The sequence below is a fragment of the Amphiprion ocellaris genome, chromosome 4 (genome assembly GCF_022539595.1).
Source record: "Amphiprion ocellaris isolate individual 3 ecotype Okinawa chromosome 4, ASM2253959v1, whole genome shotgun sequence".
NCBI lineage: Eukaryota > Metazoa > Chordata > Actinopteri > Pomacentridae > Amphiprion > Amphiprion ocellaris.
In genome coordinates this window covers 38,008,125-38,032,106 of record NC_072769.1, presented here as the reverse complement: position 1 = coordinate 38,032,106, position 23,982 = coordinate 38,008,125, and the positions used below count along the sequence as shown (strand labels likewise).

Genomic DNA, 23,982 nt, shown 5'->3' with positions numbered 1-23,982 from the left:
GCCAGCTGAAGTTAATGAGGCTGTGGTGGATGTTATTATATATCAGCTGTGCAACAAAGTGTTTTTATCCTGTTTGTATTGGAACGTACAGTACAAAGCAGTTTGCTGTATGTGGGGCTGTGTGGCTGCAGACTGGTCAGAGTGTGCATGCTGACCTCTGTACATGGCTGAAAGCACCTACAGTGGATACATGAGCATCAGAACTGGACCATGGAGCAACAGAAGAAGGAGGCCTGGCCTGATAAATCATGTGGACACCTTGGTGCATGTGTGTCAGTTCCCTGAGGATGAGATGGCAGCAGGATGCACTGTGAGAAGAAGGCAAGTGTGATGTATGGATGTAACTTTAACACGTGTCACCCACCTAAACTCTGTTGTAGATTCTAAACGCAGCTTCATAGCAACAGTATTTTATGATGGCAGTGGCCTCTTTCAGCAGGATAATTCTCACCTACACACTGCAAGCATTGTTCAAGAATAGCTGAAGGAACATGACAAAGAGTTCAAGGCGTTGATTCGGTCTCTCAATCCCCAGATCCCATTTTGACTAAGCATCTGTGGGACGTGCTGGAAATCCACTGAGGCTTCACCCTAAAACCTTCAGACTTTAGAGGATCTGCTGCCACTGTCTTTGTGTCTGGTAAAACGAGACACCTTCAGAGGTCTGAGAAGTTCACAACTCAACAGGTCAGAGGTGTTTAGGTGGCACCAAGGGGTAAAATATATTTACAGGCAGGTGGTTTAAATGTTGTCGATGTCTGATGTGGATACAGAATAAAATATCTATACTTATTAGGCTGATGTCTTTTCAAAATTTCAGCAGAACTAATGACAAACACATAAAACCCAACTACAGAGCATCAGGCAGAGTGCAGTGTTGTCGAATATCAGCAGTCCAAAATAATCCATCAATGATCAGGATGAACACTGAAACTGAAACAGCTAAAACTGACTGAGGCGTCCAGCTTCGTATTTCCCACTGGTCTGATTACAGACAGCACAACACTGCTGGTAAACACAGGCGTGAACTGATTACACAACGAGTTCAAAGCTGAATGTAACAGAAGGACAAAGAAGAGACGTTTTATTGCCGTTTTATGAGGCCACAAGTCCACAAACTTCCCATGAAAGCATATTTACAGGAGATTAGGTCTACTATAGCATACTTTTTCAAACCTCTACCTCTGGAACATTTGCAGGTGTGAACTTTAACCTTATACAGATATATAGATCCAGCAAACATGAAGCAGATTTCACATCTGTGCCTTCATCATGTCCACCTGATGTTCATAGCCTTGTTGTTTTAATTGCTAAAGTTGCAGCTGGCAGAAGAAAACAAAGAAAGAAAACATGCCAGTTGCTGTCTGACAGCACATTCTTCCTCCTGCAGCTTTTCTCTGTCCTGATCTGCTCCCTCCAGACAAGCCCAGGCAAATTTATGTACTTCTAATGTAAAAGAGTCACATTCCACTGTCCTGACTGAGACTCAGTTTCTCCCATTGCACCACCACATCCTGTTTATGCTCTCTTACCTGGTCTACATGAAAAGACATCTGATCGGCTGAAGTCTCCCTTAATGAGCCAGATTTTATGACACCTGAAAGCAGAGCCACAAAAAACTGAAGAAATCGAAGACCTTTCCACACATGGGATATGTAACATTTCTACTTCATCGGTCTGTTAAAGTGATGGCATTCTGTCACTCAGACATGGGTGACTTCTCTGTTAATGTCCCTCATGGCTTCATGTAGAAAATACTGACCCCACATATTTGTCAGTTATTAGATTAGATTATAGACCAAGTGACGTAAAATACACAAGAATACATTAACAAACAAATAATCTAATCAAAACTAATAGTCGCTTATCAAAGTGTTCAAATAACTAGTTTATTTATAATAAAAGAGTGAAACTGAAAGCTCAGGACTCAACCAGATGACAGTTATGATATATTAAATGATGTAATAAATAATAAACTGTGACTGTGTGACTTATCTTCCTGTCAGAGCCTCATCAAGACAGTCTCCATGTCTGGGATAATTCATAACTAATTAATGAAGCTACTGCTGTTATTCTGTCCATGAATTCATGCAGCTCTCTCCCTTTGGAGATGCTCGTATGATTCTGGCTGCTGTCTGATGCTGCAGGCAACAAAAACTCACAGGAAATGGCCCTAAAAGCAGCTGGAACAACAAACTAAGCTGTGATTCTACGTGGGTGACAGCTCACCTGCCTGATGTGAAGACAAACACCTACACAGTTTGTTTGTCAGGATCCTGGCCTGAACTGACCTGTTCTCCATGATGTGGATGGTTTATTATATTAGATCAAGTTACCAGTGCTGTTGTTCCACTTGATGCTGCAGGTATTTAATAAACTAAGAAGAAAAACTCCTTGAAGCAACTGTTAACCTCTTGTGGGAGGTTGTGAAACATCAAATTACATTTCTATTAGGTGAGTATCATTAACCTAAGCTGTTAGTGGCTGTTTTTTTTGTTTTTTTTTATCACAGTAAAGTTTTGCTTTTATGGCAGTTTTGTTGCCTAATTGAATTGAAACTGTAGAACAAAGCAGGTGAAAAAGATTTGTTGGAATTATGGTACAGAAACTGCATATTAAGCACCTCTGTGATGTTTTTGGATGAATATTGTTGCTGAAATGAAGAAAAAAATCCTTCCTTAATCACTTCACACAACTGGAAGCACTGTTGCTTGTGTTTGTGTTTGTGTTCATGTGACGGTTCAGTTCAGACGTTTGTCGTGTTCAAAGTCATATTGAAATGTTCCTTGATTGGAACTAATAGGATTGCTGGTGAAACTTTCGTAGAAAACTGATCAGGGTGTGCATTCAGACACAAAGTCGACACATTCAGATAAACAGATTGGAGTGCCTCTCTAAATGGGCCTGTAGTTCCCTCTCAGAAATGAAAGTTTAGTGAAGAATTTTTGCCCAGTTACATAAAAACAATACCATCTACCCCTACTTTTAATGCCCCACTGTGTTAATCAGCTACTCACTAATGTTATTTGCCTGCTGACACTGGGAATTTAGCATACAATGACTCAAACCAAAACAGTAGCAGGGTGTAAATCCAAATATGTTCTGCTGAGCCAAGAAAAACTGTAAGGTGATGATTCTTTGTGGAGTTGTCACTGCTGATGACGTCCTTCACATTCACATCGATGTTTTCCAGTGTAAAAGAAAAATGTAGATTACAGCAGCTTTAAGGGGAGCTGTGAATGGATATAGCGAGGCAAAAGCAATGATACGCAGGTTTTTTAAAAGCATGGTGGAGGTGAGAAAAGAAAAAAACAGCTTCATTACACTGGTGTTTTTTTTCTGTTTTTTTCCTCTTAATACTTTAACTTTGTTTCAACTTTTTTGCATTCTCAGAAGCTCTACAGCACCCATTTCTGTGTAAGTGCTCACACACACACACACACACACACACACACACACACACACACACACACACACACACACACACACACACACACACACACACACACACACACGTGCGTTTATTCTTGCCCTCTACACTGCAGCACTACACTGCATTATTCTTGACCCTCCCTTCCTTCCTCCCTTGATATACCAACAGAGAACGCCCATGGTGGGTTTGAGAGGCCAAAGCAAAGGAACTGCCTGATCATCAGCTTCAGACACACCAAAGCAGAACAGGCACACACCCACGCCTCCATAAAAACCTCAAGCTCCCACTATTTTCTCAGAAGTCTCAGGCCGAGTCGCTGACAGCATCACACAGCTATCGACGTGTGCCCGATAGAAACGTCATTTCAGAAGCTGATATTCTGAGAGAAGGAAAATAACCAAAGATGTGTGCTCCTGGATGGCCAATCACACTTGTGCTGGTTCGCTTCTTTGGCTCAGGTGAGAGAAATTACAGCGGGATGAGAGCTATGGGCAGGTCTAATAAGATAGAAAAGCTCAGTGTAGAAACAGTCAGACAATACAGAGTGGAAATTTAAAAATTTTTTTTTGGCTTTTGAAGTTACTGAGAGCTGACAGGTTTTGTTGATCTCTCTGTTTGTATTATGGTATACATTTCAGTGGACTAAAGAGGTAAAATCAAGACACTAGCAGGGATTGTGAATCTATGGATACACTGTTTTAGTTTGTAAAGTCCTCTGAGGCAAATTTATGATTTGTGGTTGTGGACTCCAAGTAAAATTTACTGAATAGGAGGAAAATAAAATGACATTTAATTACTAGTACATACATGGTGTAACCAGTATATGCATGTAAATACTGATTATAACAGAAACTGTTTCAAAGTAAATACAGTTACTCAAGTACAACCTATTTTACAGGTAGTTGTAGTTTACTCAAGCATTTACATTTTATAGAACTCTATACTTGTACTTCTTCACATCTTGTAGAGAAATATTACAGCTTTTACTGATTATTTATTGTGCAGATTTTTTGAAAATCATACAAAATAAATCATCTTAAAACTATGATGTGTTGTTATAGAGGACTGAACATGCTACAGGTAAAATTGGTTACATGTTAATGAATCAATAATAGTAATTCAAAAATATAATACACAATAATACTAACCTCAGCAAAAGTCCATTCTGTGCATCGTGTGCTTAACTTATGAGTTTTACTTACACCTAACCTCATACCCTTAGACAGAAATTAGGATGCAGACATTATAATACGTTACCTGTACTTGAGTTGTGGATGTCAGTGCTTCCTCCATCACTGAATTCTGTGAATCAGGAAATAAAGATGTCAATCAGGATTTCTGGAGGTATTTAGCTCTGTACTGTATGGTGTAAACAGAACTGCCCATTGTCCTATTCCACCCCTTTTGCTGAGTAGCATGTGGGAAACATAACTATAAATTCTGACAGCCGGCATGCCCAGCGTAAGTGAGATCATCTGATAGGCAGGAGAACAACCTCAGGATTCGGTGGAACAATGGTCAATTGAAAAGAGGAGCGAGTTCTTCTGACTTGGGCAGGGTGTCCTTCCTTCCTCAGAGGAACACACTGGGTGTATTCACTGCGCGATGAAACAATGGTTCACAATAGATCAGCTAAAAAGAGTATTATTTTACGAGATGGCAAAATTCAACTGACCCTTGCCTGTATTATGTAAAGTTGGGAGAAAATGACTCATGAGGTCATACAGCGTACAGCGCCAACATAAATATCACAGATGCTAATCATTGTTTTCATCATTTCGTTTCTGTAGGACTAGTGCTACTGTGAATGTACGGAGCTGCGTAAACCTATTGGAACCTCTTCTGGTTTCCTCTGTTTTTGTGTGTATTATATATTAAACTGTGTAAGATGTTAATATTTAATGTAAAGTGAAGATAACTCGAGAAAACATGAATACAAGTTGTAAATGATAACTAAGTACTGTAGTAAAGAAGTTATCTAATATCAGCTGAGCCTGTGTGAAAAAGGATTTGTCCCGTAAGTCTCTACATCTAAAGACTGGGCTGAACATAGACGTCCACAGGAGAAGTTCAAGCGAAAACTATGCTAAAATGGTGCACATGCTCAGAAGTTCTCCAAGCAGACTTCTGTGGTGTAGAAAAACAGAATAGTAAAAACTATGATGTGCATCTGTAAGGGAGCATAATCAAGGCCTTATACTACTTTGTGGTGTACTTTGAGCCTGCTTGGAAGACCATTCCATAAATGCACAGTAGATCAGCATCTACGTGTTCACAAATGCACAATATTCTCTAGCATGTGCACTACTGACCTTGTAGTGTAGTTGCTTTGTGGATGCAAATTTTGGGCTACACATGGACATCTGAAGAGAGGTCTGCATGAGTCTTGAATACTTTGGAAGATGACTAAATTTATGCCACACACTCATAGATGCAGCAAGTATAAATTGGAATTAAACCTCCAGGACTTTGTAGGGAGCAAATATATAAGAATAGGGAAGACTTATATAGTAAATAATAGTCAACCTTCCCAGAAGTGCCAGATCTTTCAAAAGTCCTACTAGCCCTCGTGTCGTCCTGCGGGTCAAAATTGACCTGTCTTAAAGTTTGAAAATGTGGACAAAAAAAATTTATTTCACAGTGAAACTTCTGATGTCCACATTTTCAACATTTTGGGGAAATCTTTGAAACTCACTGGATTTTGGTTGATTTTTTAGTGAATGTTCTTAAAGAAAATATTAGAAGTTTTACTGATACATATGTAATCACTTTAGGTATTTTTAGGACTTTTTTGGGAAGATTTCTACTCATTTTTTGAAAATATTTACAAGAATTTTCTTGCCAATTTTTTTTTTTTTTTAATTAAATAAAACCTTTACGGGAAACTTTTAAGGAATTATTGGAATTTTCTTACTGAAGGTTTTGCAAATTTTCAGAAATTTGGGGAATTTTTTTGCTGAATTTTTGGATTTTTTTCAGACAAGGAAACAATATTTTTGGTGCCCGTAAATGAGGACAACAGTAGGGCTTGAGCACAGAAACAACTTAACAAAGAAGTCACAAACTATCCAAGGAAAACGTTTAACAAACCGAAGTCCTCTCTAAACGTCAATTTTCATGAATCCACTCCATCTGAACAACACTGCCAACTACAAGAGCACCTTCATCACTCTCCAGCCTTTCCAGAGGATGTTCTATTGACTGATGAGTCAGGAGTTAGACTGTTGGGAAGACATGGGTCGTGTTACATGTGCTGTAAACCAAACACAGAATTCCACATTAAGAACATCATAGTTTAGCCTAGAGGTGGCAGTGTGATGTTGTGGAGATTGTTTGCTGCTTCAGAGTGACCTGCCTTAACTGAGGGAAACAGAAACTCAACTCTACCAGAAAACCCTGTTCAGGTCATCAGTCGTGAACTGAAGTGCAGCTATTTTATGCAGTAGGAATATCTTGGTTGTAGTTGTTGCTGCTAAAATTGGCATAAATGAATTCAGTGGAGGGCTGCACAGTGGCGTAGTGGTTAGCACTTTCGCCTTGCAGCAAGAAGGTCCCTGGTTCGCGTCCCGGCTTTCCCGGGATCTTTCTGCATGGAGTTTGCATGTTCTCCCTGTGCATGCGTGGGTTTTCTCCGGGTACTCCGGCTTCCTCCCACAGTCCAAAAATATGCTGAGGTTAATTGATCATTCTAAATTGCCCGTAGGTGTGAATGTGTGAGTGCTTGTTTGTCTATATATGTAGCCCTGCGACAGACTGGTGACCTGTCTAGGGTGTCCCCTGCCTTCGCCCGAGTCAGCTGGGATAGACTCCAGCCCCCCCATGACCCTAGTGAGGATTAAGCGGTGTATAGATAATGGATGGATGGAATTCAGTGGACTGAATCCTTTTTCACTTGGCACATTCTGGTAAACACCTCCCAAGATGTACTCAAATTAAGGTCAATGTTTTCCAACAATGCATAACAAGAGATGATAAAAATAAAGGTATATATTATAGAAAATGTACAGTTTACATTTTTTTAGTAGTTCCTTCATGGGATGCTTAGGTTATAAAAGCATCACAACATTACACATCCTGATGTAGCCTAAAGTAGAAAGCAGATGAAGACACTGCAGAAAATCTAAAAATGGACTCAATTATCACAATATTCCAAAATCATTTACATGTACAAGAAAACAATATAGGGAAACTATGAAGAGAAAGAAAAAAAGAGAAAAAGAGGAGAAAATTCATTCATGTAAGAAGAGACGCTAAATTCTAGAAGATCGAAGAGACTAAAATGAGAAAAATACCCATCTGTTCTGAGTATTCCTGGTTAAATTCCTTCAATTCACAATAGTTAGGAGGGAGCCTTAAAGATATATTTACAGTAGGTTTTACTCATAAATGACTAATTGTGTCTTGTTTCCTCTCCCACTCCCTCGACCTCAGCTACCTCATCCCCTGTTTCCATTTACACTCCTTCTCCAACTCTTCCATCACAAATTTCCCCTCCCTCTCCCTCAGCAACTGTCCTCCCGTTTCTACCTTCCCCCTCTCTGAGTGTCCCATCCCACATCCCTCCCTTCATCAGCAACTCTGGAGAGCCAACAGAAATACTCCGCTGCCCTTTGACGATGTCACCCTCCACTCTGGTGGTCAGGTAAGGTGGCCCTGATGGGTCACTATTTCAGGGAAACGTGGTTGCTCAATGATTAAAGGGGTCTGTTCAACTAAACAAGTGAAAAAAACATATTGTCATGCGTCTCCCATAGAAACATGATATACAGTATATGCAACAAATGCTGAATGATAGAGAGTTCCAGGGAATTGTATAGCAATGTGTAAACTTGCGGACAAAAAAAATCCCCTGAGAGCTCTGCACGCTAGCCCAACATTGATAAGTGTGAAAAATATCTGAAATTGTCCTACAGTGATGTTGATACCTGTACTTCAGTGTGACTGCATCCATTCAGATCTGTTTCTTCTTGAAATAAACAGATCGAGGTCATTGCTAGGTTAGACTTGGTCACATTATTAAAAAAAAGTGACCAGGTCGCTTATTCAAATACGTGGCTGGCACGCTAAATTATCGTGAAATTAATGTGAAGAGCCCCATGTCTGAAAGAAGATTAGTGACAACTAACTGTGTTTAAACTCTCCTGTCAGGTTTGGGGATCCCGTCGAAGCTAACTGCTCTATTCCAAGGATGGGGTTTCCTGTTCTGGGTTGGGAAGTCTCACTGGTAATGACAATAACGGAATCTATTTTGTAATTCATGACTTTAGGATGTTATACACACAGAAACAAAACCATTATCAGAGGCTTATGTCCACTGTCCATTAGAACATTGCAAAATTAAAATACAGTCCCTATAAAAGGTATCCCTTACTCAAGCTCTATCAGGTTCCATGGGGACGATGTGCAAACAGCTCTTATAGATTATATAGTCTGTCCAGTATGTTCTGGATCTGCCCCAGGTCTCCTCCCAGGTACGTGCAGAAGGACCTCTAGGGAAGCCGTGGACCTCCCTTCCTGGACTGTCTTATTGTTTGTCCGAACCTTTTTCAGGGCAACTAAAACTTCTTCCCTATGGTCTCCCTGAACTCCTCCCACAGTTGAGTTTCACATCTATAGAAGCTGCAGTCCCTCTGGAGTATGATTCAAGAGTCCCTTTTTAATAGCTAATGTACCAATCCTGAGCTTCATCGGCTAGAAGACCTCTTTCACTCTGTGCCTACCAGTGGGTTCTTAGAATGCAACAGACTGATCAATGACTTTCAGGCCACTTGTCCATGCAGCCATGTCTAGAATGGATCCTAGTTCAGTGTCATCATGTTTGGGTTTGCTGGGTTGTTGCTGCAGTCTGACCTTTTACTTGAGTCACAGCATCACCTCATGGTGGTCACCTGACAGCTTCTTTCCTGTCATCAGCACAGTGTCAAAGTCCTAAAGCTGCATATCCACTGATACAGAATGATGATGTACTGTATGTTGTTGACAACCAGCTAACTAGTCCAATAAAGGATTCAAATAAAAACCACCATGGCCATTTCTCAGAGTTACTCTTTCCATTGTTACTCATGTAAACACTGAAAAGCCTTTGTAAAAGGGGCCTTCTTCAGGACCACACCCAAAAGACCAGCATAGATAGGTTTTATTGTGGAGCTGCTGCATTGGGTAACACTGTAAAGGTACACCTAATGACCTGCTACCACAGAGACACTGATAACCTGTTGCATTTATTGTCTTCATTTTAACAGAATCTCAATATCTTTATGATTTGTGACCTTTTGCTACCTTAGGCAGCTCCTCAACATACTACGGATCGTTTTCTGGTCTGGAGTGTGGACAGAATGACTGACTGGGGCATCAAGCCAATATGCTATGCACTATCTGAACATGGAGGGCAGTGCAACATTGATCTCCCTGTAATCATTTACCGTGAGTTAAGAATTGTCTCAATTCTAACCTCTTAAAATATGCATCAAGCCTTTCTGTGTGGTTGATCTGTCAATCTTTGTCCACAGAGCCTCCTGACAGAGTGTCCATCAGATTGATAAATCACACTGGGCCGATGCTTGAGGGCCGTCAGTACACTCTGCAGTGCACAGTTCAAGATGTTGCACCAGTTGAAAACCTGATTGTGACATTCTATAGAGGAGACACAGCACTGGGTCAAGTTCAGTCCGACAACACCACAGAGAGGACTCCAGTCACAGAGATCTTCACTCTTGGCATCATCCCCACTAAAGAAGACAATGGAGCCCAGTACTGGTGTGAAGCGAGACTAGAACTGGGACCTGAAGGACCACAGCATCCTCCAGTGGTGACATCACAAAAACTCAGTGCCATGGTCCTCTGTGAGTCAATCTACATTGTCATTACATATTTCAAGTTTGTCTTTGTTGGGTTTCCTTGCATCTTTCCTCTTCAATAAGCCACATTTTGTCTCCATTCTACTTGTATAAAACACAATAACTGCACTTTTCTTCATACCTATGATTTTTCTTCTCTTTCAGTTGGTCCAGAGCTCAGTTGCTCTACAAAACTGCAAGTGAGAGAGGGAGAGACTCTCAGATGTGATGTGACTGGAAACCCTCAACCATCAGTCACATGGGTCAGAGATGGGCGGGTGGTGGTTTTACCCACTCTCTCAAGCAAAACACATGCTGGAAAATACACAGTTTGGACCAAAGGATTTCTTGGACAAAAAAACTTTACAGTGGAGGTTGAGGTCCTTGCTGGCAGCGGTAGGTTGATGCTGATCGCTGCATTTTTATCAAATCAAACAAAAACAGTGAAAGCGTAATATTTTTGAACTACTGTTTTATTATTGAGAAGCTTTAATTAGAAACACCTAAACTTGTAATTGTTCTAAGTCTTCTTAAGTTCAAGAAATGTTCCTGATCTTACATAAGGAAAAGGGAACTGGAGTAAAACATGAAAGCAAAAGAACACTGATGAAATTATTTCCTCTTTCTAGGAACCGCAAACGGCTATAATGGACATTTCTTGCTGGCTGTCCTGCTAACTCAGATGATTCACTGGTTGTAAAACCTAAAGAAGCCTGTTGTGATCTGTGATCCTTCTTACCACGCTGTTTGGATACACTCCTGTTTGTCAGGGAAGACTCACTGCTTTATGTCGCTCATCGTTTTGAATCTGAATGCCTTTTAGTGCATTATTTGCGCTCACTGAAAGCAGATGCAGCTCTCTTCTTGAGAACTGCTGCCCAGGTACAGGTTGTAATATTAAACTGGTCTCTATGTAACACTGTCTAAAAGGTAAAGTTCACATCTTCCCGACTGAAAGCTGCTCTAGTAGGACGTACATTTTAGCCTTGTACAGTTAAATGCTCACTCATTCAGCCATGGTAGGTTTTCTTCCAGAGGTTATTTTTAAAAATAGGACTTCTCTGAACTGTCTGTTTAATGTCTTTGCTGTGTACATATGTTTATTTTTCTGGCTACATTTTTGGACATTGCAAAGCACCAGGTCTTGTTTCTCCGATGTTAAATGCTGAGACAGAACTTGCATAATAGCAGTACATCTTAATTTAGACTTGTATAGCTTTAAACTGTTTGTGCTGGGACAAAGTATGATTAAGGGGAATGAAATTTAACACGTAAAATTGCAAACACAGGTCAATAATTACAGTGTCAAACCTGTAAAGATGGGAACGATGTGAGCATAAAGTGTATTTTAAATTTGCAAATGTCAATTCGGCTGGCTGGAGCTCACACAGAAACTAAAACGCATTCTTTCAGTAGTACGGAATAAATAGTGTCAATGCTCAAGTGAAGTTTTGGCCATTTCAACTGTAAATGACTGAACAAATGTGAAAAGGGAATCTTTGAGTGGGTAGCGCAGTGAGATTAATGTTCAGTTGCTGTGCCTCATGTGGAGAGAAAGCACCAAAGAAATGGCTGTATGTTGTGTAATCTTTATTATTTATTAATTCAAACTGAACCATTCACATCTCAAACAAAACCTTTCAAATACAATCCATTGTTGAAACATTAAGTGACTCACTGGGTGTCCTGAGGGTCCTGTCTGAATCCAACAAGAGGGTTGGACTGCAGTCCATTTGTCTGCTTATTGGTCAAAGTGCCACTTCTTCTACACCAATATTACTCCATTTGCTTTAATCCCATTTACACCCGTGTAAATAAAGCAGAGAAGGCGGAAACCAAACCCCTAATCATCAATGTTCAACCAGATCAATTCGTCTAATTTTTACTGGATAGTCATTTACCACTGCTGACTTTACCAAGACAAGAATAATCTTATGTGTTCAGTCCATCTCCAGCATACCATCTAAAAAGATGACAAATATCAGTATATGGCTATCTCTCTACTGAACAAAATTTCTGGACCATGTCACGAAATATCACATCTGTTTTACTGGCATCATAGCAAATTATTAGAATCTACGACGCATCTTCTAGCATTCAATATGTTTGTGTATTAGAAAAACATCAGGTAAACTAGCATGCCAAATGCTGCCTGGAATAAAATTAAAAACTCAGTACATGAAAGTAAGGTTAGCAACAAAAATAAACAAACTTACTTTGTGTATGTCTGTGTTGGGAGCCTTCACTCTATTAAACTGTCATCAGAAATGATCTGCACCTCATCAACATCCACATGTCTGGTGTCTGCAGCCAGCAGCAGCTGAGGCAAAACAACCTGATGCACTCTGCCCACTGGGAAACTGACTGGGGTGGACTGAGGAGGTGGAGGATGAACAGGAGGACTTTTGGTGTCCACACTGAAGCTCCAGTGCTGAACTGCACGCCTGTATTTTGCAACAGCTTCTGCTAGGAGCTCCTGGGGAAGTGTAAAAGGTTGCTCTCGAGCCAGTGCTTGATCTGCGAGGATATCCAGTAGTGAGTGAGTGGGAGCAGATGTGGCTAAACCATCCTTCTTAATAACACCAAGTGGCACAGAATTTGCGATATTTAAGTCTCCAATGAAGACTTGATGTGTTCCTCGGCTGGGTTGCCCTGAGAGTGATAAAGCTCCCTGAAGACTGTGGCAGCCGTCTGATAAAGTGGAAGCACTGTTGATGGAGGACTGCCTCTTCTCAGACTTGGCCTTTTCTCGCCTGAGCACACGTGGAAGATCAAGATTACAATGTTAGTGAACTGATTTTTAAGAACGTTTTTACTGCGTGTAGAAATGTATGCCTGTAATAAATTGTAGCTGGAGCTCTACTCATTATTGCACTCACGGTAAGGACGTGAAGCCACGTAACATTTTCTTGCTCTCCCTTGTCAGCACTCTGAAACAAGAAAAGTCAACATGCTGTGTGTCAACAGGTACAGTTAGGTGAAGTAATACTTTTAAAAGCATAAAAGTTGGGGTTTTATGTTTATGGTGGCATACCTGGACTGCATCCACCCTTTTGGCCATAGTGGTTTAACCTCATTGTCTAAAAATTTCTTGAGGTAGTCCTCCATCTCCACGCCCTCCTTTCTTTCCTTTTTATATTTGTCCACTTTTTCTTTCAACACGTGACCCAAACATTCCCTGCAAGAGAGAAAGTATGAAATTTTCAAAAAGTAAAAATCTCTTACCATCCCTGTTTTCATAGACCAGCAAAGCTTAATTCATTTCAAAAATGAAATACAGAAACATTTTAAACAGTCTTCAAGTTTTCATTACATCTGACCTGATATCCTCATTCCATTTGAACAACTTCCTGGGACCTCTTTTCCCACCTTTCTCCTCCACATTGTCCTCTTCTGTTGTCCTGTCATGATAAAGGAGTTCAGAAAAAGAAAGAAATAACCTAATTCTAATGAGCCCAAATCAAAATACAGGGTGGGCCATGAGTTTCCATACATAGGAAAATGTATAATGCAGATTTTTTTATGTTTCAGATTCCCTGACGCTATCTTTGGGGGCACTTGAAGGCCATGGTGAAGATATGAGATATAAATCATCTCCAGGAACGTACCACCAACGCCATTACAAACATAACTTTAACTGTGTTAATACAAGTTCATCAGCAGTAGAAAACACATATTAATATGTGTTTTCGAAACAATGGTAATCATATAGAGCACATTATAGAAATAAAAACGGTTGTCCAACATAAAATGTTGATTTTTCCTATGTATGGAAACTTATGGCATACCCTGTAGAGGCATTTAATCAAATGTTCATGTAAACAATGCTTCCTGTCTTGTGCGATATCGGGCAACTGAATAACATTTCTAATGACATCACTGATACTTTATGATACTGAAGCTTTTCTCCAGATAAACCTCAGGATGGGACCTAAATGTGTGCCGTCACTTGTTTTTATTTAAGATCCGTCAGCTAATTTTACATTCAGAGAAAAAAATTCAATAAAAATGCCATCTTTTGCTGATCTCCTGCAGGTGGGTGTTTTTGGTATACATAGTCTTTAAATGTAGTGCAATTACTCCATCAGGTTTCCATCATGTCTTAAGTTAAAGTTGGTACACCTTTAATACAGTTATACTCAATATGACTGACAAGTTTAATTAAATTAGTTTCGGGACAATAATTTGCTCTATTGATCATTATTTTTAAGTGAAATTTTCAGGAATAAATCACACCAACTGAATGGATCAAAAAGTACAGTAGAGACTGATCTATTTTTAAACCCATCACTAAATGCGGATGAACTTACTTCGCAGCCTTGGTTTGTTCATACGCTTGGCAGATTTGATGGAAACAAGCAATCTGCTCTGGCATAGATCTTCCAATGGCCTCATTCAGTTTCTGCACTGGATCTTCCACAGCAGGGGGCTCCTTGTTATTGTAGGCAAATTCAAGAAGCCAGTCACATGCACACATCAGACTTGAACTAGCCACACAGCCTGCAACAGAAGTACAACCGAAACCCAGAACAGACTCACCGCGTGTGCGATGAACAGTTTCTTCACACGTTTGAGGAGTGTATCTCTGCTGCAGGGCAGGAAGGATGACAGGTGTGTGTACACTTTGGAGCGCAGCTGACCCCCCTGCTCCCGACACTGCAACTCAATACTGGACCAACACAGTCAGAGCTGAACAATGCAACGTCACAGAGGGTGGAACAGATAATCAGACGGTTCTCCATTTAATCCAAAATCCATTTAAGGTGTCCTTGAGGTCAGTGGAGTCAAAACGAGTGTGTACATGATCGTATCTTATAATAAACATTTCATTTTCCCTATGTCAAAGGTGGGATTGTTATGTTTATATTGGTTTAGATGCTATTGGCTCTGTGAGGCTGCATTTACATAAAGACTAACAGTTTGCCAACATCCTCACAATGACACCAACATGCTGAGGCTTAATGTTTGTGTTCACCGTCTTAGTTTAGTGTGTAAACATGCGGAACTGGGTCAAGCAGCCCTCAGCTGATGGAAAGGCCAACTTTGCAGGTATTTAATTACAACAAAAGTGTTGGATAATTTTAGACAAAGTACCACCCTCCTGGGCTGAAAAATAAAGCCAAAGTGAAAATGCCAGAAACAGCATGCAGATGTTCAAATGTCCACTTGAAGCTAGCTCCAAAAATGAGCAAATCCTCAGACTCCAATGTTAAAAAAATTATAGCAACAATTAGTGTTCACAACCTGGAGAAAAAACTGTATCAGTCTCTATAGCTAATCTGTTTGTTCATGACAACTACATGGGGGTGAATTTTCTATGTATCTCACTTGTTTAAAATGTGGTAAGGCTTAAAGTTGTACATAATTAAGGGCATGGCCAGTTTGAGTGACAGGTCATAGGACAGTCCATGGCTCAGACATTTGCACGGCCGGCTTCAGTTTTACCTCTTTGCTCATTTTTGGATTAGGCAGACATTAGAAGTAGTCTAGTCTCACTTAGCCAAACACAGTGGTTTGGCTGCACCTCACTAGCATTCTGTTTAGAGGAACAAAAACACTCTGCCTTGTTTAAATTTCTTTAAACCAATCACAACCATCTTGGACAGAGCTAAGCAAGTATGTGGCTTCAGTCTTCTCTCAGAAGGATGGCAAGTTGCTTTGGAACATTAGCAGATAACCGAGCACCGTCATTAAAACGGAGGTTCAAAGAAAATAAATAGTAGGACGTAGCATAGTAGGAGTAAAGATGGAGATGGAAGAGTCAGACTAATTCAAAACCAATGCTGAATAACATATGGGTGACATCGTGGAGGGTTCATCCATTTTTATCTACAGTCAGTGATTCTGACTTGATGGTGACACTAGATCAAAACAGATCACCAAAATTATTAGAATTCATCCCTCATGGTGGTGCAAGAAGAAACGAGCAACACAAACGTCAATATGATGAATCATCCAAAAACAATGAATATTTGCATGGTACTTCATGACCATCCATCCAAAGTGGTCGACCAACCAGCAGACAGACGTTGCCATCACTACAACTAACACCGCTGCCATGGCTAAAAACATAAAGCAGGCTAAACTAACCATTGCCAACAATCTTTTTGCAATGTTAAACAACCAGTCATTGAAACAGAGTTGGCCACTAAATCTTACTGAACCTACACCAGGAACTTTTAACAGGAACAATGTTACAAGTAGATTCTGCTGTCAAAACTGGGAATGTTTCCAGTCCAGAATCCTGGTTCAAGACAAACTGCAGCAGTACTGCCTTGGTGTTGTGGGATAACTCACTCTAGGAGAATCGAGTTGATATCTGGGTTGAAGAACTTGAGTTTTGACTCTCCCTCTGATGTCTTGGCAGCCTGGAAAAGTAGCAAACGCTATTTGTGAATCCCTCCTGCTTTGGTCCGTTAACAACCATCCAGTCTATCGAAATGTGTACAAATATATTAAAAACATAACATATTCAAATAAAACCTTACCATTGTGAGTTTTCTAATACTTTCTTCTAGTCCTGGAGGGAGTCCCTCTGGCAGGGGGACACACTGGTGTGGTGATGCAGAACTAACTTCTGACAGAAGATGGATTTGCTCTGGATGAGGTTTCAACTGAGAGTTTGTGTTTGAAGTCTTCGCTTTAGCATCAGAAATAACGCTGAGCTGATCATCTGCTTTGGTCTGGATTAGCTGTGCTTCAGTGGCAGGTTGAGAAAGGGACTGTGGTGATGAAGTTTCTTCACTCACATCTAATAAAGAGTCCAAATCAATCTCAAAATCCAATGTGCTGGCTGCTTGGATGAGTGTATGGTCACTGGCTGAACCAATCAAACTGAGGAGAGGGTCGGTCTGCCCTGAGCCTCCACCTCCCGCTGCATCTGCCGGGAACACGGGGACGGTGGTTGCACCCATCATCCCAGATGCCTTCTGATTTGCTTTCTCCATCTTCTGTCGTTCTCTTTCCTTTTCTTTTTGAAACTTTTTCAGCATGCTGGTGACACTCAGTGTCTTAGCAGCCTTTTTCTTCTTTTTGATCTTTATGTCATTATCAGGCCTGACTGTGGACATAGTGCTGAAGAGAAACACGTCATGCTTATAAGAGAATCATTTAAACAATCATCAAGTGAACGGTTCCAGCAGAGGTGTCAAAGTGGTTTCTAAACAAGAGGTAAAATTATTTCGGTCAGCCTCACCTTAACCGAGGATCTATATCGCTTTTCTTCTCTTCACCTGCTCCGCACGGCTTCTTCTTTAACTTATCCTCTCCTCCACTGAGTTTACGTTTCTAACAGTTTGTTAGAAACAATCCAGAGGTTTAATCATCATAAACTTATTGAAGAAATGAAACCTTGTTGCACTCAAATCTATTCTCCAAATTTGGCAAAACATGCTGATGTTTTGGGGATGCAACACTTACTTTTGTGAGTACAAGTGTTTTGCCCTCCGCTGTGAGGTCGTCAGTTTCAGTGTCAGAAGCCTGGCGGAACTGCAGCACGCCTGAATTCACATAGAATCCTCCAAATTTGGTTGTGATGGAGGCCGGCACAAACTCATCATACTGGAGACCAGACAGAAGGGATTTTACAATATGATTACAAGAGATTTTAGCAATTTTAAAACTTACTGGACCTCTAAAGTCTCATGTCTGCCTTAAGACTGACTCACAGCCTCAGAGTTGTCGATAAAAGAATCCTCTTCATCATAACCATATCCAATATCGATTAAGTCCTGAATGCGGTCCTTTGTCTTCTTAGGCTTGGCACCCTGCATTAAGAAAATGCAACTTATCATCACTTCCAGATGACATACTGGCCAAGCCATTTTGGTCAAACAGATTTCTTACAATTCAATTCAAACGTCTTAGAAGATAATAACGATTACATACGTAGGTTTGCAGAAAAACTACTCACATATTTTCTCTCTAGCTTTCTTGCGATGGCAGCAACTTCATCATTTTCTCTCTTTTTTTCCTTTTCAAGTCTGCTCAGAGGAACTTCATCTTTGGTTTGATTGATCTAAAAATATATAAAAATAGTCCCATATCAATCACAGATAATGCACAAAAATTAAAAAAACAGACCTGTATTTTGTCTTATAGTCACATTTAACTTAGTATAAACACAAAGCTAACTTATTAAGGCCCATCTCAGCTTGCATTGCCTGAGCACCGAGTCACAGTACCAGCCAACAGCCAAAGAAGAATTACCCTTTGATACATATATACGAATGGAAGCCATGATGACAAATAACATGTTTATTAAAAGTAAAAGGGGAAGCAGAAGACAAGTAAAATATAAGTTAAAATCAATACTAAAAATAAAACCAGGGATAAAGAGAGAAAAAAAAAGACCAGCAAGAAAACTAGAAAAGCACATTTCCTTATAAAGAAGCTTTGAAAAGAGGCTTTTAAAATAATACTGACATCTACAACTGGGGGGACCTGTTGAAAATAAATACATTTTAAAAACATTAAGAACGCCTACTTTCAAGGAAGGAGCCCAAACCATATTCCAGATAGATTCAGTGAAGTCAGTTTGTGGATTTAGTGCAAGGTTAGAGTGCAGCAGATTAGCGCTGATTAGCATTTATCTATAAATAAACAATGAATTTTTAATTCCTGAAGACGTTTTACCTCACAGTTCAGAACTGAAGAAGCCTCCTGGATTAGAGGTGAAACATCTTTATGAACAAAAAAAAGAAGTCCAGTTGCTTTTATTGAATTTCTATGGATTGCAATGACCTGGTTGACTGAGAATCTATACAGACACCTTGAAATAGTTGCTCAACTGAATTACTAATGAACAAACTTATAATTTTTAAAAAATAGCATTAATAACCTATAAAAATAAAACAATTTCACTGCAGCTGGTAGCTAAAAGTTGGCAACCCTGGTCGAGCTCAGTGGTTTTTAAATGTTTTTGTTGCAAAGTACACCTTTACCTATGAGTACAGCTGAAAACCATCTGAAGCCAGATAGCCGGAGAACCACTGGTCAGGATCAGCTGCACTTACTGTGGAACAGGGGCTGAACATGGAAAGAAAGTGGGATGGCCTTACTTTGACTAGAGCACAGTTAGCTTACATCTTGAAAATGGTGTAGCTATGAGGTTAAAAGTCTAACATTTGTGGGCCTTAGACCCTACAGAGTTTTGAGAATTCATGCTAAATTATTATTCTTTTTTAATAAAACAAACATATGTTGTTAGGTTGTATGTTACTGTATCAGAGAAGGGTGCCATTCATTCATCAGGACTCTATGCCTGAGTAGTGAAAACTATAATATCACTGATACCCCACATCAGGTCTGCATCTTCCTCTACAACTAATAGCTTCACATTTTTACGTTTTTTTTTTTTTTGCTAGTTTCAATGCATTGTTAACCCTTCCTGTCTCTCTTATGTTCGCATTTAATACAAAAGAATAAAATAAAACTCATATTTTGTAAATTGCTGTTTAAATGTTACAGCAACCTAACTCAAAAATACTTTAGATTTCCTCAGAGCAGTTAAATGATTTCACTGTCATTTTTAAAGATCATCCATTCAATTCTAGACCTGAAATGAGAAATTGACAATATCTAGTGATCAGGAGGGGATTCATGGTGAACTTCTTATCCTGCTTTACTCTGTACTATCCCTGCTTCAAGTGCTTAAAGTGCAATCATTAGCCCTTTCAATGTTTTTTTTTACATTAACAAAGACACATTTTTAATGTTTTACACCACATGGCCTATAAAAAAAAGCTCCAAGTTTCCAGAAACAGTCAGGATAAAACCCCACCTTGGCATCAATAAGCTGACTGTAGCTGAACTCTGGAAAGCTCTTCTCGTCTGGATCAAACAGGTTGAGGACGAGGCGGACTGTGTTGGAGTCAGCAGGCTGGTCTGAGCGCTTCTCTTCCCCCTGCAGAGTCCTGGAGGGACACAGATGCACCGGAGCCGAACTGTCCGAGGATGGAGGTACATCCTGGTTCAGAGTGGTCAGCTGGACCCTCCTGGATTCAGCCATCTCAGGTCACACCAGCAGCAGCTTCTCACGTCTGTTCTGAGGCTTTAATGAGGAACAAATGGATGCAGGTGTGTGCATCCTTCAGCTGTGCAGCCAATAATGAACAACCCAACAATGTTTATGCCTTTACCTTTATTTATTATTGTCACTAACAAAACTGTTTACATCACTTTTAGGCTGGATTGACTAACTTAGCCATCAGCTGGCCTCTGAAAAGGTTATATTTAAAGGTTACATTACAGCTGCTGGAGCCCCAGTTACTTTCTGTTGATGGAGTTGATTGCATTTTTTCACACAGTTCACTTTGGCAAAATTGCTTGCTATCCTTAAAGGTCCCATGCGGTGAAAATCCATTTTTACTGTGTTTTGTATGTCTTGAAAACTTGCAGGTGTTCAATAGAAGCCAACAGAATATAAAGACATATATTCCTCTCCCTCAGCTAGATGACCTCTTATAGCTTTACAAGACGGTGACTTTTCTTTTCTTTTTTTTTTCCCCCCTGTTTCAGTATGTATGCATAGAATACAGACTGAAACTGGCCAAATACCAGACCTTGCTTACAGGGCTTTCTCCACTGCCGCTCCCACTGGAACTCACTCCCCAAAAGCATCAGAGAATCTTCCTCACTCTCCACATCCAAGAATTAAATAAAGATACATCTTTTCAACACTGCTTATAACTCATAAATCCCCCTTTTTTGTTCCCTTCTCCACTAGACAAGCCATTCAACTGCCTCACAGTCTATCAGGTGTATTTACTTTCTAGAGCTGCTTCTGCTAACTCTAACATATCTCAGCCATAAACAAAGAAACACAATTGTCTACATGCACTCCCAACATCTGAGGAAGTAAAGAACCAGAGGATAACTTTTACCATTAATAGCAGTGTCCCCACAACAATATGAAAGCCCTTAGCGTTAGCATGTTATATGATAAATGTGGCTAATGTTACAAGTCAGAGGTCTGTGGAAACTGTAAAGCTGAAAAACATTCAGAAAAGGCAGAAACTCTGAAACCAAAAAACAAGGACTGGGTGTGTTACTGTGCTTTTTTGTGTCAACTGTTGTGCTTCAGTTTCTAATCTAATCTCAGTCAGTGTTTACGTCCGTTTTCTTCTCTCCTGCTCTCTGTGCTCACATGCGGTTCATTTTAATACAGCTGAATTCCCAGTAAAGCTCTTCTCTTTTATATATTTTTCTGTTCCTCTCATCAGACAATGGAAGGAGTATGAAACAGTGACTGAAACGCAGTGCATTTAGACTAAAGGGGTCGGAACCTAACGACATTTTCGCCACAAGTCGGAACCCACATATGCACAAAATGTCACTCACTTATGCTAACATGGTGGTAAAATCATAAGCTAGGACATAAAAACACTGTACAATAAAAAATCTATAATAATAATAAATCCATCAACGATCAGAGCAGTCTCACTTACCCTTGGGAGTCAAAATGAAGGGCAAAAAGTTTCCAAAAAACAACACAAACTGAAGAAACCGAAGGTAGCACAAACGAATGCGGCGTACAACTGGCGGATGTAAACAAAGCGCCGCATGATGACGTATTCGTCCGCTCCGCTCGCCAACTAGTTCCCGCGCTAAATTTGTTCTAACTTCGCAAACGTACGTCGGAATGATGGAACAAGACTTTCTTAATAAACTTGGGGAGACAGCAACGTAACCACGAAACGCCGTAGGCCGCGTTAACCAGCATTCACTTCAGAGCCATTTCAAGCTGTGGCTCTGCAGCTAAAACACTGATTGAAAAACTAACATCACGTGACAAACTCGCCTTGAACATGACTTCAGAACAGCACCCGTGTTGCCCATGCTTTAATGTCAAACAATCGCTGAGAGAGGAGTTATGGGAAGTCCTGGGCTAACTCACTTACTCACGTGTCAGCTGCCACACTGTCGACTGTTTTGGTCAGTAACAGATACAGAGAGAGTCTTCTTCCTGAAGGGTGCATGGACAGCAGCTGCTTAGTTGCATTTAAATCTACAGACACCAAGACAGCCTGTTCAGAATAGGGCTAAACCTGGATGGATGGATGGATGGACGGACGGACGGACGGACGGACAGACAGACAGACAGATAGATACTTTATTAATCTCAAAAGAAATTCAAGTATTCAGCTGCTTACATACAACAAAAATAAGACAAAACAGGCAGGTAAGTACCATTAACATTAAAAGTTAGTATATATTATGAAAAACTTGCTGTACAATACTATTTTAAAAAAAACTTCTAATTTTAAAATCTATAGAGATACAAAATGTATTAAAAGTCAATATACAGTATTTACACATTTCAAGACAGTGAGTTAAGGTGATTTAAAGTGGCATTGACAGGTAGTAAGACAACAGTTGTATTGAACTACGTGAGGTGCATTAGACATTTTACAATCACATTGGTCCTAATGTGATCATGGCTGAGACCCCTCCTGACCTCTCAGTGACGAGCTCTACAGTCTCATGAGGGACAAAAGCTTTCCTGAGCCTGTTTGTGGAGCTGGTCAGAGACAGAAACCTGGAGCTGAACACACTCCTCCGCCTGATCACAGTCCTGTGCAGAGATGCTGGGTGTTGTCCAGGATGGAGAGAATCTTCTCCAGGGTCCTTCTCTCTGCTACTGACACCAGAGAGTCCACTTTTAGTGTTTTGTCCACAGATGATCAGCAAATGCTCAACACCAGCACAAGGAATCACCCGTAGTGGATTTCCATAGAGCCAGAGACTGCAGCTTCCTGTCAGCAGATGTCTTGAAATTAAACCCCTCATGTGTCAAACGTTTTCTAATGGGGTTTAGAGCTCTGACTGTATATGCAGTAAGTTTCATGGAAACATTTGTGTCCACTGCCCTCTAATTTCATTATTTGCAATTTCGTTTGAGAATGTGTACTATAGTACTACATAATATGAGCGTTTGCCCAAATGATTTTGTTTTGCATTGTGCTCACATGGTGTAATTTCCTACACAAAGTTAATCAAAATACTACAAACTCTTTGACATATAGAAACCCAAATGCCAGGGAGTGTTCTGGTACTGGAAAGTTTATGGATATCTGTACCTTCTATGCACAGTGTTGAAAACTTTTGGTGGTCTGTGCAGGATTGAGGCGCAATAAACAAACCAATGAAAGGTTCGGGTATTTGTCTATAGAGATCCGACTCTTTTTAACTGTAGTGAACACACAAATATTGTGACATACTTTATATCCAATTTTATACACAGAGTCTGCACCTAAATCAGAGGGGTCATCAGATGATTAATGGGAGAGGAAGGAAGAAAAACAAAGATCTAGTACACAAATATTGGTCTCAGCTTCTTGACTTTATCTTTAATCTTTGAATTTTGATGAGATATTGGATCATTTGAACATTTATTAAAATGAAACCATGTGAGAAGTTTAGAAGGGAAAACACAGTTTAGAGGTGCTTTTAGCAACACATAAACATAGACATCTAGTAGACATTTTTAGTCCAAAGAGGCCAAAAAATTTGAAAACCACTGGTTTTATATTGAACAATGTTTTGTATTTTAAAAGTTTATTATATTATCAACTGTGTAAAACCCATCCATCCATTATCTTTACGCCGCTTAATCCTCATTAGAGTGGTGGGAGGCTGGAGTCTATCCCAGCTGACTGAGGGTGAAGTCAGGAGACACCTGGACAGGTCACCAGTCTATCACAGGGCTATGGG

The 23,982-nt window shown here is 40.1% G+C and overlaps 2 protein-coding genes across 4 annotated transcripts; one reads left to right on the top strand and one right to left on the bottom strand.

Annotated features, from left to right (window-relative positions):
* The first annotated feature begins 3,663 nt into the window (after positions 1–3,663).
* LOC111578002 (vascular cell adhesion protein 1-like) lies at positions 3,664–11,938 on the top strand. Of its 2 annotated transcripts, none has more exons than XM_023284565.3 (7): positions 3,664–3,891; positions 7,940–8,075; positions 8,582–8,657; positions 9,718–9,856; positions 9,943–10,275; positions 10,435–10,665; positions 10,899–11,938. In XM_023284565.3, the coding sequence occupies exons 1-7, from the start codon at positions 3,837–3,839 to the stop codon at positions 10,967–10,969; spliced, it is 1,041 nt and encodes a 346-aa protein (XP_023140333.1). In that variant the 5' UTR covers positions 3,664–3,836; the 3' UTR covers positions 10,970–11,938. The 2 variants fall into 2 exon arrangements, with proteins under 2 accessions (XP_023140333.1, XP_023140332.1); XM_023284564.3 differs by having other exon boundaries at positions 3,665–3,891; positions 7,865–8,075.
* On the bottom strand, positions 11,847–21,891 carry ubn1 (ubinuclein 1). Of its 2 annotated transcripts, none has more exons than XM_023284563.2 (14): positions 21,717–21,891; positions 20,051–20,320; positions 18,182–18,286; positions 17,937–18,035; positions 17,689–17,829; positions 17,465–17,556; positions 16,758–17,343; positions 16,567–16,637; positions 14,809–14,857; positions 14,580–14,701; positions 13,590–13,670; positions 13,304–13,447; positions 13,149–13,199; positions 11,847–13,022 (listed from the first exon to the last, which is right to left on the bottom strand). In XM_023284563.2, the coding sequence occupies exons 2-14, from the start codon at positions 20,276–20,278 to the stop codon at positions 12,512–12,514; spliced, it is 2,280 nt and encodes a 759-aa protein (XP_023140331.2). In that variant the 5' UTR covers positions 20,279–20,320; positions 21,717–21,891; the 3' UTR covers positions 11,847–12,511. The 2 variants fall into 2 exon arrangements, with proteins under 2 accessions (XP_023140331.2, XP_023140329.2); XM_023284561.2 differs by having other exon boundaries at positions 14,809–14,938; positions 21,717–21,890.
* Positions 21,892–23,982: the final 2,091 nt, after the last annotated feature.